Below are 14,294 nucleotides of genomic sequence, written 5' to 3'. Positions count from 1 at the left end.
GTGGAGTCAGCTGATCGAGCTAGATGGGCAGAAGACTCCCTTCTCTCCTGGCTGTGCACGCTGGCCAAGGGGAGGAGCACCCCACACAGAGGAAAGGGTGGGCTTTCTGGCTGGTGATTCTGGAACCCACAGTCTCCCAAGGCCTTTCAGGAAGGCACAGGCAGAGCTGCTGTTGCCCTGTGGAGACAAATGCATCCGATTCCTAAAACCCAAATCCTAGCTCTGGGGAAACAATGCACTACTGTAACCAAGAGCTGTTCAAATCATTTGTCTGAACTTGGAGTTCTGACTTTTTTGGACCCTGGGCTCAAAATACAATGCAAGATCCACGCCTCTGTCTTAAGGGAAAAGAAACATGCCTACTGTACACATAAAAATAGACAAAATGAAGGAAAACATCAGGTTCAGAGACCCCGTTCTGAATCCTATAACTGAGCTTCAGATGAGACTCTAAGTCAGGGGTCATTCACCTTAGCCCAAAGGCCGAATCTGCTAGTGACCTGCTTAGGTACAGCCCAAGTAAGAATGGGCTTTACACATTGAAAAGATTGTTGAAAGAAAGAAGGAGAGAAGAAGTAACAGGGACTTGGCCTCCCAAACATAAAATACTTACTCTCATGTTCTTTAGAGAAAAAAAAAAAAAAAGTCTGACCAGATGTTTGTGGACAGAAAGAGCTCTTTACTCGATGTTATAAGCTGTCCTCCATTGCTTTTTCTGTCTTTGAAAATTAATCCATATAATCCAGGATGGAGTTGTAGGGGCCAGAACACAACTCACATCTAACAAGCCTGCATGCAAATAGCCGAACGGCATCTGATGCTGACCCTGTCAGCACGGTGCAGGGAGGTAAATCCTTCACAGACTGGGAGTGCCCCTGACTTCCCAATCCAGTGGAGGAGCTAAGTACACATGGGACAGCCAACTAGTATTGAGCACCTACAACATGTAAGGCACTCAGTCGAGTGCTGGGTTTGCACATAACTAGAAGGTCCCAGTGCGGTAACCAGGTCACAGCCCTGGTAATTCCAGTACAAAATCAATAGTGATCACTGACAGAGGCTCAAAGAGTTAAGGGAGAAGTGAAGAGAGAGACTAATTACAAATAATTTGAGTCCGCCAAGCCTCGTTCTCTGGTTTGTCTCTGTGGTTTCATCTTCTGTATCCTGACCATCTGAAACAGGTGCGTCTGTCATGTGCAAAGCTGTAGTCACTCAGTTGAACATATGGTGTAAGTTCTCCTTTGGATCCTCTGAGAGCACTGCATGTTGAATTTGTTTTAAATAAAAGCAAAGAGAGAAATGAAGTGTTCAGCGGCACAGAGGACAGAGGAAAAGAAGCCATTGAATGGGTTGCATAGGAATAAAGAAGATTGATTGATCTTTTAATTGGATGATATAGAAATAAATTGTGCCTCATTTCTCATCTACTAGATAAAAAGGTTATAGAATATACTTTATGCAGAACCTTCCAAATGACATAGCAAGCAGCAACTCAATCAAGATTATAAAGATCATTTCTAAGGTACTCTCTAGATCTTTGTGCTTATAACAAATAATCTATAGAGTTTTTATTTATTTTTATTTTTTCCCTCCCACTCGCACTCCTCCCATCTCCCGCTCCCTCTCCCATTCCATTCACATCAAGATTCATTTTCAATTCTCTTTATATACAGAAGATCAATTTAGTATATATTAAGTAAAGATTTCATCAGTTTGCACCCACACAGAAACACAAAGTGTAAAATACTGTTTGAGTACTAGTTATAGCATTACTTCACATTGGACAACACATTAAGGACAGATCCCAAATGAGAAGTAAGTACATAGTGACTCCTGTTATTGACTTAACAATTTGACACTCTTGTTTATGGCATCAGTAATCTCCCTAGGCTCTAGTCATAAGTTGCCAAGGCTATGGAAGCCTTTTGAGTTTGCCGATTTTGATCTTATTCTGACAGGGTCATAGTCAAAGTGGAAGTTCTCTCCTCCCTTCAGAGAAAGGTACCTCCTTCTTTGATGGCCCTGTTCTTTCCACTGGGATCTCACTCGCAGAGATCTTTCATTTAGGTCTTCTTCTTTTTTTTCCAGAGTGTCTTGGCTTTCCATGCCTAAAATACTCTCACGGACTCTTCACCCATATCCAAATGCCTTAAGGGCTGATTCTGAGGCCAGAGTGCTATTTAGGACATCTGCCATTTATTCTATCAATTAGTATTAGCAGACACTAGTCTTGTTTGTGTGATCCCTTTGACTCTTAGACCTATCAGTGTGATCAATTGTGAACTGAAATTGATCACTTGGACTAGTGAGATGGCATTGGTACATGCCACCTTGATGGGATTGTATTGGAATCCCCTGGCACATTTCTAACTCCACCATTTGGGGCAAGTCCGATTAAGCATGTCCCAAATTGTACATCTCCTCCCTCTCTTATTCCTACTCTTATATTTAACAGGGATCACTTTTCAAAAATGTTGTGTTTATGCCCAGAATTTTGCTGCACCTATTTCTAGCCAGACATGGAAGCACTTTTCTGATGGGCAGGAGATGGTTTAAATACAACTAGAGGCCGGTGCCGCAGCTCAATAGGCTAATCCTCTGCCTTGCGGCACCAGCACACCGGGTTCTAGTCCTGGTCGGGGCACCGGATTCTGTCCTGGTTGCTCCTTTTCCAGTCCAGCTCTCTGCTGTGGCCCAGGACTGCAGTGGAGGATGGCCCAAGTCCTTGGGCCCTGCACCCACATGGGAGACCAGGAGAAGCATCTGACTCCTGACTTCGGATCAGTGCGGTACGCTGGCCACAGTGCGCCGGCTGCAGCGGCCATTGGAGGGTGAACCAACGGCAAAGGAAGACCTTTCTCTCTGTTTCTCTCTCTCTCACTGTCCACTCTGCCTGTCAAAAAAAAATTTAAATACAACTAGAGCGAGAAGTGTTCTAGATGGGACATTGGCTCAGTGTCAAACACTTACTCAGGGTCTTGATCACAACTAGCCATTCAGTTATCAACACAGAAGGTCACCAGGCTTCTTTTCATTACACTGGGAAGTGTGCAGTTAATTTTCAAAGTACCTATGCAGAAAACAGAATTTGAGCTGAGTTGAGTTTGTGATGCTTATAGTTTTATAATATGCTATTAACATGACTGTAATATTTTAATCATAAGCTGTTAAGACGTTGCCTTAATATGTTGATAAAAAGTATTAATGACATCAATATAAAGCTAAATATCATAGTTGGAAGAGTAGATTTTGTGTTTGGGAGAAATAAAGAGGAATAGGAAACCCTCCCTACTTGCACAGTGAAAACCCAATTCTTCTCTTATGATGCGTTTCACACACAAAGGAATAGCTGATTAAAAGTGGAAACCTTTGTCTCTGTCTCTCTCTCACTGTCTAACTCTATCTGTCAAATAAGAAAAAATAAAAGTGGAAATTTCCGATCAAAGCTTGTGGGAAACCATGACTTCATGAAAGGAGAGGTACACACCTGTATTCATTTTAAAATGCATACTAAACATCATTGTAGCTAGCGAAATACACATGTCTGCACATGTGTGTTTATGAGTGTGTGTCATCAGTAGAAAACTGGCATCATAACTAGACAAGAGGCGTGTGTGTGTGTGTGTGTGTGTGAGATCGGAACTATAAACAGTGGACGCACACGTATGTGTGCCTACTACAGAAAATAGGCATGAGTGTGTGCACATTTGTGTGTGTCATCCCAACTGCAGACAATAGGCAGGCATGCATTTGTGTTTATGGGTGTGTGTCATAACTGTAGGCAATAAGCATCTATGTGATTGTGTGCATGATCATAAACATAGACAACAGGCACACATGCATGTGTATTCATGTGTGTGTCACTGTAACTACAGACAGTAGGCATGTGTGTATGTGTATGTGTGTGTCATTACAACTACAGACAATAGGCACGTGTGTGTCATTGCAGCTACAGACAGTAGGCATTGTGTGTGCACATTTGTGTGGTATTGTAACTACAGAAAACAGGCATGCATGCATGTGTATTTGTGTTATCAGAACTATAAATTATAGGCATGCACACGTGTGTGTCAGTCTTTCTCCCTTCTTTGCTGATTCCTTCACTTAGCAATTTTTGTCATCTCTGAATATCCTACACAATCTAAGATAGTTGCCAATCAATAACCTTCAGATTTGGGAGGAGACTGGACTGTCATTGAATAGGAACTAGAAAAATCCTAAGATTAATATTGACAGCTTCTAATGTTGATGAAGTTGTTCATCCCTGTTGTTTCCTATTGGTTAGTCCTGCAGGTTTATTTCTCAGTGAAATTAGGTCTGATCATTGTGAAGTTTATTTGTGGATCAGGAGGCAGCGTACCCCCATCATGAAGTTACTCAAAGGGAATCCAGGCTATTTCAGACTAGGGTGTATATGAGCTGTTTGGAGGTGCTTTGAAGTTTGAATTCTATGGTTCTCCATTTGGAAACACGTTTGACCTCCCAAAACTACAAAGAGTTGCATATAACCACACATGCCACCCAGTGTTCTTTTGGCCAAAGAGTTCTGATTGGAATTTTTGACACTTACTCTAACAGCTGCAGAGCTCAACCTGTTGAAAATCATTTCAAGGAGAAATGGTAAAATGCTCCTTTATAAAGGCTGTCTCTCTTGTTTAAAATAATACCAATATGCTTGCCATCACTGTTTCCCCAGTAGAAAGCTAGTTCTTCCTCTTCCACCCTGGGTAGTGACAGAAACAAAGGAAGGAATTTGCGAACCTTTACATAAAAATATTGTACATATTTGACCAATTATATTATCTGAGGAATTTCGTTTACATTTTAAGATCAGCAAATGCTGAAATTCCAATCTGAATTGAATGGCCTTTTCTGGTGTTACAGTAACATGCTGATAGATCCTATTTTGACATATCTTACGGAACTTTTTAGATAGCCAAGAAAACATGTATGTTCTGTCGCCTTCCACATTTGGCCTATTTCATTGTCACTCCTAGAAAATCAGTCCATTCATCTTTTCCATCAGGCCCAAGACCCTTGTATTTCCCCCTTCACAGGCCTGGGGTTTGGACCAATCTTCGACACTCACTGGCCACACGGCCTTGGACAACCTCTTTGGGACTCAATTCTCTCAGCTGTGAGATAGAATTAAGTGCAACAGCAAGAGGGTTTGTGAAAGTGAGATGAGATGATGGGGTCAGTGCTAGTGCAGGTGCAGATGGTCATTCTATTCAATGTCTCCTGACCCTTGGGATCTCCAAGCTCCCAGATTCTTGGGATCTGCTTTCCTGGCTTCCCCAGCTGTCAGCTAGAACACGACCCCACCTGCAAACCCTTACCAAGGATGTGCAGGTTATCTGACCCCATGCCAGGCTTTCTGAGTCCAAGTCTCCCACGCGAGCCCAGCTATCCTTTCCATGCTGTGTTGCTGCTCCTGAGGCCTCCGACAACAGACACCCCACCTTGACCATTCTTCCTCTCCATCAGCCTCCCCCATGCTCTCTCAGTTCTTTCAATCCCTTAGTCCCCTTCATGAACACTCATCCTCCTGCGTCCCTTCTGTAGTCTGTGTTGTCTGTAGTCATTGCAGAAATTCTCTACCTGAACAGACTCCTAACCATGGATGGCAGAGGAAGAGCAACCTCTCAGGAGCTGGATTTGTTACCAGTGAATGGCAGGGTTCTTGTCTTCATGCAAGAAAGAATTCAGGCATGAGACAGAGAGTAGTGGAAAGTAAAATAGCAAGGTTTATTAGAGAAGGGACATCCGTAAGAATGGATGGGCACCTCTCCAGACAGAACCTGAGAGAGAGTGCCCAGTTGCTCAGACTAGGGAAGAGCGGGGTTACATGGATGAGTGGAGAATATACCTGGGCAGGCCAGGCGGGCAGAGAAGCAGAGAAGCAGAGGGCTGAGCTCGCAGTCCGGTTGAGGTGTGGGGGGAGGAGGAGATGGGTCCTGCCTCCCCACCTCTGTTCCTCTTGGAACAAAGGACATTTTGGATGTAAATACGAAAAATTCCTATCTGAATTTTCCCCCTGAAGGTATCAGACAGTAGGAAGCCTAGCTGGCGCCGCCCTGGGTTTAGAGGAAGGGTGAGCAAGACCTGCTGGAGGATTGGGATCCAAGCAGGGTATTTGAAATGCAGATACTGGGCTGCATCTGAAAGATTATCAGGCAGAAGGGGCAGAGACCCCCACCTGGAAGGTTATCCGGTAGAAGGGGGCACGGCAGGATGCAGATACTGGGCTGCCCCTGAAAATGTTATCTGGATGACTTTGAGATGCGTATGCTGGACCTAGATGTCAACTCTTTAGGCCTTTATGTCACACACACATAAGCTCATATCTGACTTCCTACCTAATAGAGTAACCAAAAGCAGCCCAAAGATCCACCTTGCACCAGAGCTGTCTGGGGCCTTTTGTTGGGCTGGAATAAGATGGTCCACCTTGTAACCATGGGTCGCATCCCAAGAACCCCTTCTGTTTCCTCCAGCTCAGCCTGTGCCAGGACAGGAAGAGCTTGGGGAAACTCCTTCCATAAGATGTACCAGGGTCATCCCTGTGGCTAAACTGTCTCAGAAACCCAGACCTGTGACCTCAAGTCTACTTCTGGCTTGGCCAAGGCAGGTGTATTTTGAAGGCAAGTGAATTTAGACTTCCTAAGGTATTTCAGTTAAGTCGGAAGCTCTGTCTTTGAAAATGTTTCAGAATTCTCAAAGAAGAAGCCTTTTCAATCCAAAAGCTTCTGATTTCCCCATCAAATGTAAATGAAGTTATCCTTGAGAACTTTCTGGAAGTCTCTCGTTCTCGGCAGGCACAGGTCTGGCAGATCATGTGTTAGGGATGCCACAGCCTGGACTCCATAGCTGCATTACAGGTTGTGATTTGCTCCCATCCAGGAGGTGTTCACAAAGATCTATTCCAGACGAACCTTCTGAGGAAGCGGGAAGGTGGGCGAGGAAGGAGGCCCTTGGGGTGACGACCCTGAGGTCGCTGATGTGAGCTGATGTGCTCTTTTGCCTTGCAGGAACGTGAGTTCAGCCGGAGAAGAGGCCCGCAGGAGGATGCGTGAGTGTGACGGGCTCACAGATGCCTTGCTGTACGTGATCCAGTCTGCACTGGGGAGCAGTGAGATCGATAGCAAGGTTTGTTGTATTTGCATAGATTAAGCATCTTAGAGAATAAAGACGCCCATGGGGCTAAACAACAGCTGACAGTAATGGAGAGCGGTTGCAGTATTTCACGCTTTCCTTGTGAACTCTGTCTTGGTTTCCTATTGGACTCCACCATTTTTCTATTCAGGGCTTCCCATCCTAGCCTAGACCTTTTGAACAACCTGTATTTATATTGCACCATTTCAAAATGCTGCAAAATCTAAACTAATGCTGTCAAAATGCTACATCAACAAGGCTGCCAACATGTGAAAGCATCAATGTCTACTCAGAGTTTTGGTTCATAGCCAAAATAGAATCGGGTGGGCTTTCCCATGTTTGAGCTGTTTTGTTTTGCTGTAATCAAACTACTTTGGATTCACTCTAAATGTAAATGTGTAACTGCATAGTATCCTGATATAAAAACAGACTTTACCAGTATTTTTTTAAAAAAATTATTGAAATACAGTATGCATACCAAGAAATATACATAGGTGTACAGATAAATGAGTTTTGGTCCTCTGATCACACTCATAACTGACACCTAAGTTAAGAACAAAACATCACTAGTACTTTTAAAGTAATACTTCTGATAGCCGTGCAACTTTAATCAAGGATTCTCGAGTCCCCCTTATTGGCATGTGGGACTGAGTAGTTCTTTGTTAAGTGGCTATCCTGTGTGTTGTAAAATCGCTCACAGCATCCCTGGGCTCTTCCAGCAGGATGACAGTAGCATCACCTATGCCATCCCGGTGTATCAAAAACCTCTCCAGGCAATGCCACATCTCCTCTTTGGAGCTGCCTTTGGAAGGTTGATCAATGCATCTGCTCAGACCCCAGGACAGTCCTCTGAAGCTGACTGTCTAACTCAGGTCTTAGATATTTGTACCTTTAAAGTTTCATCAGGCAACTCAGTGTGTATCTTGGATTCCAAATCTGCCTTAGTAGATGGAACCTCGAGATGGACCCTCTACGCAGGAAGCTAGCAGAATATCAGGTAAAGTCGGGTGGAATCGTTGGCTTTGTGGGTGAGGTAGCATAGCACTGCTCAACCTTGACCACATGTGAGGGTTACCAAGAAATTCTGAAAACTCACTGAAGCCTGAGCCTTGTTCCCTGACAACGTGGATGCAAGCTGTCTTCTGGGACTCCAGCCTGTGTAGCACAAATCCCCCAGGTCACGAGCGCTGCATGCCACCTTGTCACAGCCGCTTACTAGATTGGAATCCATGCATTTACTGTGCGCTGTTCATTCCAAAGACAGAACACAATGACATGAAGACTTGAGCATCCCCTTTTCATAACAGCCCTTTGTGGGCATTTTAGACCTTCTAATCTCATCGGCAGGAAAATTAAATCCCCAAAAACATGACCAGTCAAGACATCGTGAGTATTTCCAGATGCCTGTTAGCTTAAGAGACACACGGTTTTTAAAAGAGCTACTGTTGGTAGTTCACAAGGCCCAGCCTCCAGAGACTCAGCAGTGGTGGAGAGGCTTTGGGACACTGAGGTTGAAATAAAATGAGCATCCCTGGCCTCGTGCCCCCACCCCGTGTCCAGAGGTCATGGCCATCTCAAGAACATGGCTCTAAAACTGGCTTGCTTCTGCCTTGTGCTGCAGATCGCAAGCCTCCTAAAACTCTTGGGAAGCCTTGCAAATCCTCTCATTTCACGCCCACATTTTCCCCAAAGGAGGAAGCTGAAAGAGCTGGGTGTATCCAGGGCTCGAGTCATAAGATCTGCAGAGCCCTGGTGGAGTAGCAGGAGGGCTCAGATGGGCCTGGGCACGGTGCCAGTAGACTGAGCTGTTTCTACCCCCAACTGGCTGGAGGGCTGTAACCTGACGGCAAGTTGGTGAACAAGGAGGCTAATCATAGGTGACCACTGAGGCTGCAGAAGGATCTGATGCGATCGGTTACTTAGCAGAGCTTTGCTAGCCAATGGTGCTGTTCGGTTTTGATGTATTATTATTGTACCCTAATTTCCTACTCAGCTCTCTGCTGGGCCACTTCTGAGCCTTTGCAGTGACAAGTTGGAACAAAAAATGAGGACATGTTCTCTTTAAGGCCAGAGAAGTTCATGAATAAAAGAGCCTGGATTCCATGCGAGCTCTGGGCTCCGCTCCTCTAATTGGGACAGTTTGTTGAATGGGTAGCATATGGTAGAGCATTGTACTGGACAACTTCCAAATTAGTCCTTTGTAATGGAAAATAAGGAGTCAAAATGACTCTGACGACCAAGAGGAACTGTGGACAGCAGCGGACACCATGAGCAAAGCCAGCAGCTGCCCCACAGCTTCTGCTGGTATTTCAGGTCCTTTCTCCTTTTCTCCATCCCCTTAGAGAAAGCTCTGGACCTGGTCACCCACCCAAACAAGCCAGGCTGTTGTGCCTTGAGTTCCACCCCATGGGCCCTCCCAGCCTCTCCCCCCACCTGCTCTCGGTCCCTCCAGCTTCTCCCCAGGTCACCCCTCTGGCCACAGATAGATTATAAAGCTTTTAGTGGAACCACAGATCTCTTCCCCAGTAGTCCTTTGTCAAACAGGGGGTGGGCAATGCCCCCGGGGAAGACGAACAGCAGGACAAGAAGGAAGTTGATTCTCCCAAGTCTTTGATGTAGGGGAAATCAGTTTGAGCTGATTTTAAAAATCGTGCTGACTTATGCCATAACATCTTCCTTTCAATGGGAGACTTTTCCCTCTCTGCCATGGCTCCTGTGTGTACCTGCGTTCACACTGCTCCCTCTTTTGATGCTGAGAGAATGCTTGAAATAGGAAATCAAGTTGACTCAAAGCCTAGGGGATTAGCAGCTCAGAAACCCTGAGAATCCAACAAGAAAGGTCTAGAATGGCAAAGGCTCCAGAGAGAAATCCTGACAAGCGGTCCCCAGGATCCTATGGCGTGCACCCATAGGACAGGACCTGATGCTGCAGCCCCGCCCCTTGCAGCCACACCCCAGGCTGCAGAGAAAGGCAAGGCATCTGGTGGGAGCCAGTCTCTCCACTGCCGGCCTTCTGTGGGGCTTGTCATGCGACAGGAGCCTGGGGAAGGATAGCCAAGGTGGAACCATTTTTACAATGAAACTTAGATTGCTTTGCTTTTCTTCCATCAAGTTTGCCTTTTTACTTTTATCTTTTTTTAACTTTTTCTAAGGGAACAAATTCCATATCTACCGTTTAAGACCATATGATACTTCCCACTCTCATATACTTTTTTTTTTTTTTTGCTCATATACCTTTTTTTTTTTTTTTGTACTCTGTATATTAGTTACAAGTCAGGAAAAAACAGATGCTATTTAGCCAAGTTTGCCTTTAAAAAGAAAATGAGTTATTTTCTCCCCTCTTCAGCAAAGGGTCAGAGGCAGCGCTGGGGCTTTGCAGGCTGTCATCTCCGCCCACCGCTGGCTTCTGCCACTGTAGCCCGGGGACGGCTCTAGACAATCACGGGTGGGCAGGCTGTGTTCCAGTGGCAGTGTGTGTGTGCCAGGCTCCAGGTTAGATTTCACGCACACGCCATGGTTTGCCAACCCCTCCTCTTAACCAGAAGTTATTAGAACAGGTGCTTTTGGAGTGAGGACTTCATTTCTGATGGAAACAACAGATACTTTTGCAGCAGGCACTGTTCTGAGAGCCACGTCTCTTGGCTCATATAACCCTCCCAGTGGTCCTGTGAGGTTGCCACTAAGGACCAGTCAGCATCCCCACTTTACGAATGAGGCAACAGAAGCACAGAGATTAACCTCTTGGCTCGGTGCTGCACAGCTCATAGAGGCAGGAGCAGGACTTGCACCCCGGTGGACTATGCCTGGGCCTCATGCTCAGGCCCTCCAAGCCAGGGGGTCCCTGCCATTGGGTAGCATTCGCTGTGGCCAGGCCTTCTCAGCAGCTGCCTGCTCTCTGAGTTGCCTGTTGCTGCTCTCACAAATGTCCACACACCAGAAACAGCCGATTTCTTCTATGAGGGTCCTAGAGACCTGGAGACGCAGTGGGTCTCACTGGGCTGCAGTCAGAGTTGTCGGCAGGGCTGCTCCAGGGGACAATCGTTGCCTTCCTACCCCGGCTTCTCAAGGACCCCACGCTCCTTGGCTTGGGGCCCCTTCAGTCTCCAGAGCCAGCCATGGCCAGTCACCTCCCTTTTCATTCATCCCCTAACCCTCACACTCCTGCTCCCTTTCACTTCCAGGATTTCTGTGATTATAAGTGCACCCACCTGCATACTCCAGCCTGTCTCGCCACCTGAAACGGTCTGCCTATCAGCCTCCTCCATCCCTGCTCGGACACCCCGCCCCTGCCACGTAACCTACTCACAGGCCCAGAGATTAGGATGTGGACATTTCACGGGGCTCTCTAATCTGCCTGCCACTTAGGTGCCTTAGCGCACGTGGCCCACACAACCCAAGATGCAGTCCTGTCGTGATCACTTCGCAGAGCACCCACCCCAAGTCACAGAGACCTGGGCCTCTTACGGGTGGCCAGCTCCACAGCACGCCCCCTTAGCCATGGCGCAACCCCTCTGCTAAGGTAACCCGAGTGTCAACAGCCCCGAAACATGGGTGGAAGGGAGAACATGTACACCCCCAGCTGACCAGGCCCTCTGTTGCCAGGGGCGACCCTGGTTTGCACCTGTTACTCCTTTTCACTCCCAGAAGTGCCTCAAGCAGCACCTGTGTTTGCACCTCCTGCTAGGGCTATGGAAATCCAGTGTTTGCGCCTCCCGTGATTCGGATGCCCCTCCCCGGATGGGCGATGTCACGTGGACCACGTGCAGCTCTCCCGTGGGTGTGAGTTCGTAATTCCCCCCAACGTGTGACCGTTTCATCAATGGCAGCTGTTTGTACAAACAACTGCTGGGGATAACTGGTTTCTCAGGCTGGAGAAAAAGCCTCAAGACCTTTCCACGCTTCCCTCAATTCTCCCACTGCAGCCCATCAGGGGAGCCTGGAGAAGAGGAAGGCGTCCGTGGTGGAGACGGGGGGCCGGCCCAGGCCGGCTGGGCGCGTGTGGTGCTGGTTTTTATTTGCTGCTTCTCTGTCATTTCCCTTCGGGGGCCTCTCCAGACCGTAGAAAACTGTGTGTGCATCCTAAGGAACCTCTCGTACCGGCTGGCGGCAGAGACGTCTCAGGGACAACACATGGGCACCGACGAGCTGGACGGGCTGCTCTGCGGCGAGGCCAATGGCAAGGACGCCGAGAGCTCCGGGTGCTGGGGCAAGAAGAAGAAGAAGAAGAAATCCCAGGAGCAGGTGATGGGGCCGCTCGCTGCTGCGCGTGACGTCCCTTCCCGCCCTCAGCACCAGGGTCTCCTCTGTTTGCAGACGTAGAGGGAGCTGGGCTTTCGATGCTCAGCCGAACCACCACCGCGGCTGCGTGGTTTCCCTGGGGTGGGGGTGGATTTCACAGCTGAGGTGCTGGAATGTTCCATGACTTCCCCCACTGAGCCAAGACGGATTTCCAAAAAGAGAAAGAGGCAGGGCGGCGTGTCGGGGAGCCGTAGAGCCCAGGACACACTGTGAGGTCCCCGGCTCTGAGACTGGAGGGAGACGCAGGTGCTGGCCCTGGAGCGTTGATGGTCTTGTTGGTGGAGGTGCTCGCCGGGGCCCCGGGCAGGCTGTGAAGGAGAGGTAGGTGCTGTGTGAGGGGAGGCTGCAGGGGAGATGAGCCCAGGTCCCACGTGAATCTTAGCGCAGACTTGCACTTCTCCCCGACCACGGGAGAAGCAAGTGTGAGACTTCACAGCCCTTCCAGCAGCCGGCTGTGAGCGCTGGAGAGGAGCCCGAGCTGGGGCTGTTTGCATCCCCGGGGGCTGCCCCAGGTGCTTCCCACAGCTGGTGAGCGAGCGTGAGCCTGCCCCTTCCAGCTCACACACACCTGTGATGCAGGAGCTCCCTGCTCGTTGCCTGTTCAGTGGTGCCTTCCCTCTGAGAACTAAATCCAGCTCTGCTGCTCCTCCTGCCATGGCTCAGTGCTCTGTACCCTGCAGGTACAGGGGAGGAGCCCTGGGAGAAGGCCTGAGCCCAGGTTCTGGCGACTTCCGACTCTCCCCCAGGGATCACCTTGGTCAGCCAGCAGGTGTATTTTGGTCACCTACCAAGTGTGAGGCATTATGCTAGAAGCTGTCTCTTACCCAGTGGTGCCCTTGCATGAACCAGACAGTTGTGAGTTCTGGACATTTTCTGTTGCAAATCAACTAAAACGTGGGCTAACAAAGGTAGGATGGGTCTTGTCATTGTTTTCTTTTATCCATCTTTTTTATTTATTTGAGAAGCAGAGACAGAGATCAACCTCCCATCCACTGATCCACTCCCCAAATGCCTGCAACATCTATGTCTGGGCTAGGCTAAATTCAGGAGCCCAGAACTCCCATGTGGGTGGCAGGGACCCAAGTATTTGAGCCATCATCTACTGTCTTCCAGGGTGTGCATTAATGAGAAGTTGAAATTGTGAACTGAGCCATGGCTGGACCCTAGGCACTCTGATGAGATGTTGGGGTCCCAAGTGGCATCTTAGCTGCTGTGTCAAGCACCCCGTCTTCTTCATTTTTTTTTTTTTTTTTTTTTTGCTGTGATCTGTTCCATGGGAGCTGGTCCCTATGCTGATTTATCCTGGAAATGTCCACCCAAACTAAGGCATCACAGTCTCCTGGGTGGGCCCAGGCAGTGTTGGAAGGCCAGTGTGCGGGAAATTGCATTAATACAGCGTTAGCTTTGAGTGGAGAAAGATGTTTACTGAGAGTGAATTGACTCTGACTCCAGGGTTTGAGCCATGGCTCAGATGCCAGAGTGCCTCCTTTCCTGGCCCCCATGCCTGTCACTGGTGTCTCATTTGGTGAGACTCTGACCCTAACATCAGACGCCTTCCCAAGCTCTGCGAAGATGCATGTAACACAAGTGACACGGACAGGATGGGCAGTGGGCTGGGCTCAGAGGAGGGAGCGATCAGAGGGAGCGCTCGCGAATGTCTCTCTGCACTGCGTTTCCAGTGCTCGCTCCTCCATGAAGCCTTGTCGAGAATGCCTTTCCCAGCTTAGCCGCTCGGTTGTCAATCATGTTTTATGACCCCGAGGAGCTCCTTTCCAAGTTGAGTGTGATGAAGTCATTCACAGTTTTGTGATTTTATTTTTTAACAAAAGTTTAAATGGAAATAT

The 14,294-nt window shown here is 47.9% G+C and overlaps 1 protein-coding gene across 2 annotated transcripts in view; it reads left to right on the top strand.

Moving 5' to 3' along the window:
• Positions 1 to 14,294, top strand: part of CTNND2 (catenin delta 2) — a 441,886-nt gene that overhangs the window by 298,828 nt on the left and 128,764 nt on the right. For both annotated transcript variants that reach the window (XM_062211762.1, XM_062211763.1), the window contains 2 exons: positions 7,029 to 7,146; positions 12,208 to 12,393. In XM_062211762.1, coding sequence (XP_062067746.1) covers positions 7,029 to 7,146; positions 12,208 to 12,393 — 304 coding nt within the window. The remainder of the gene's footprint in view (positions 1 to 7,028; positions 7,147 to 12,207; positions 12,394 to 14,294) is intronic.

Source organism: Lepus europaeus, chromosome 15, assembly GCF_033115175.1.
Source record: "Lepus europaeus isolate LE1 chromosome 15, mLepTim1.pri, whole genome shotgun sequence".
Taxonomy (NCBI): domain Eukaryota; kingdom Metazoa; phylum Chordata; class Mammalia; order Lagomorpha; family Leporidae; genus Lepus; species Lepus europaeus.
Note: the sequence above shows the minus strand (reverse complement) of the source record. Positions and strands in the feature narration are given on the sequence as shown.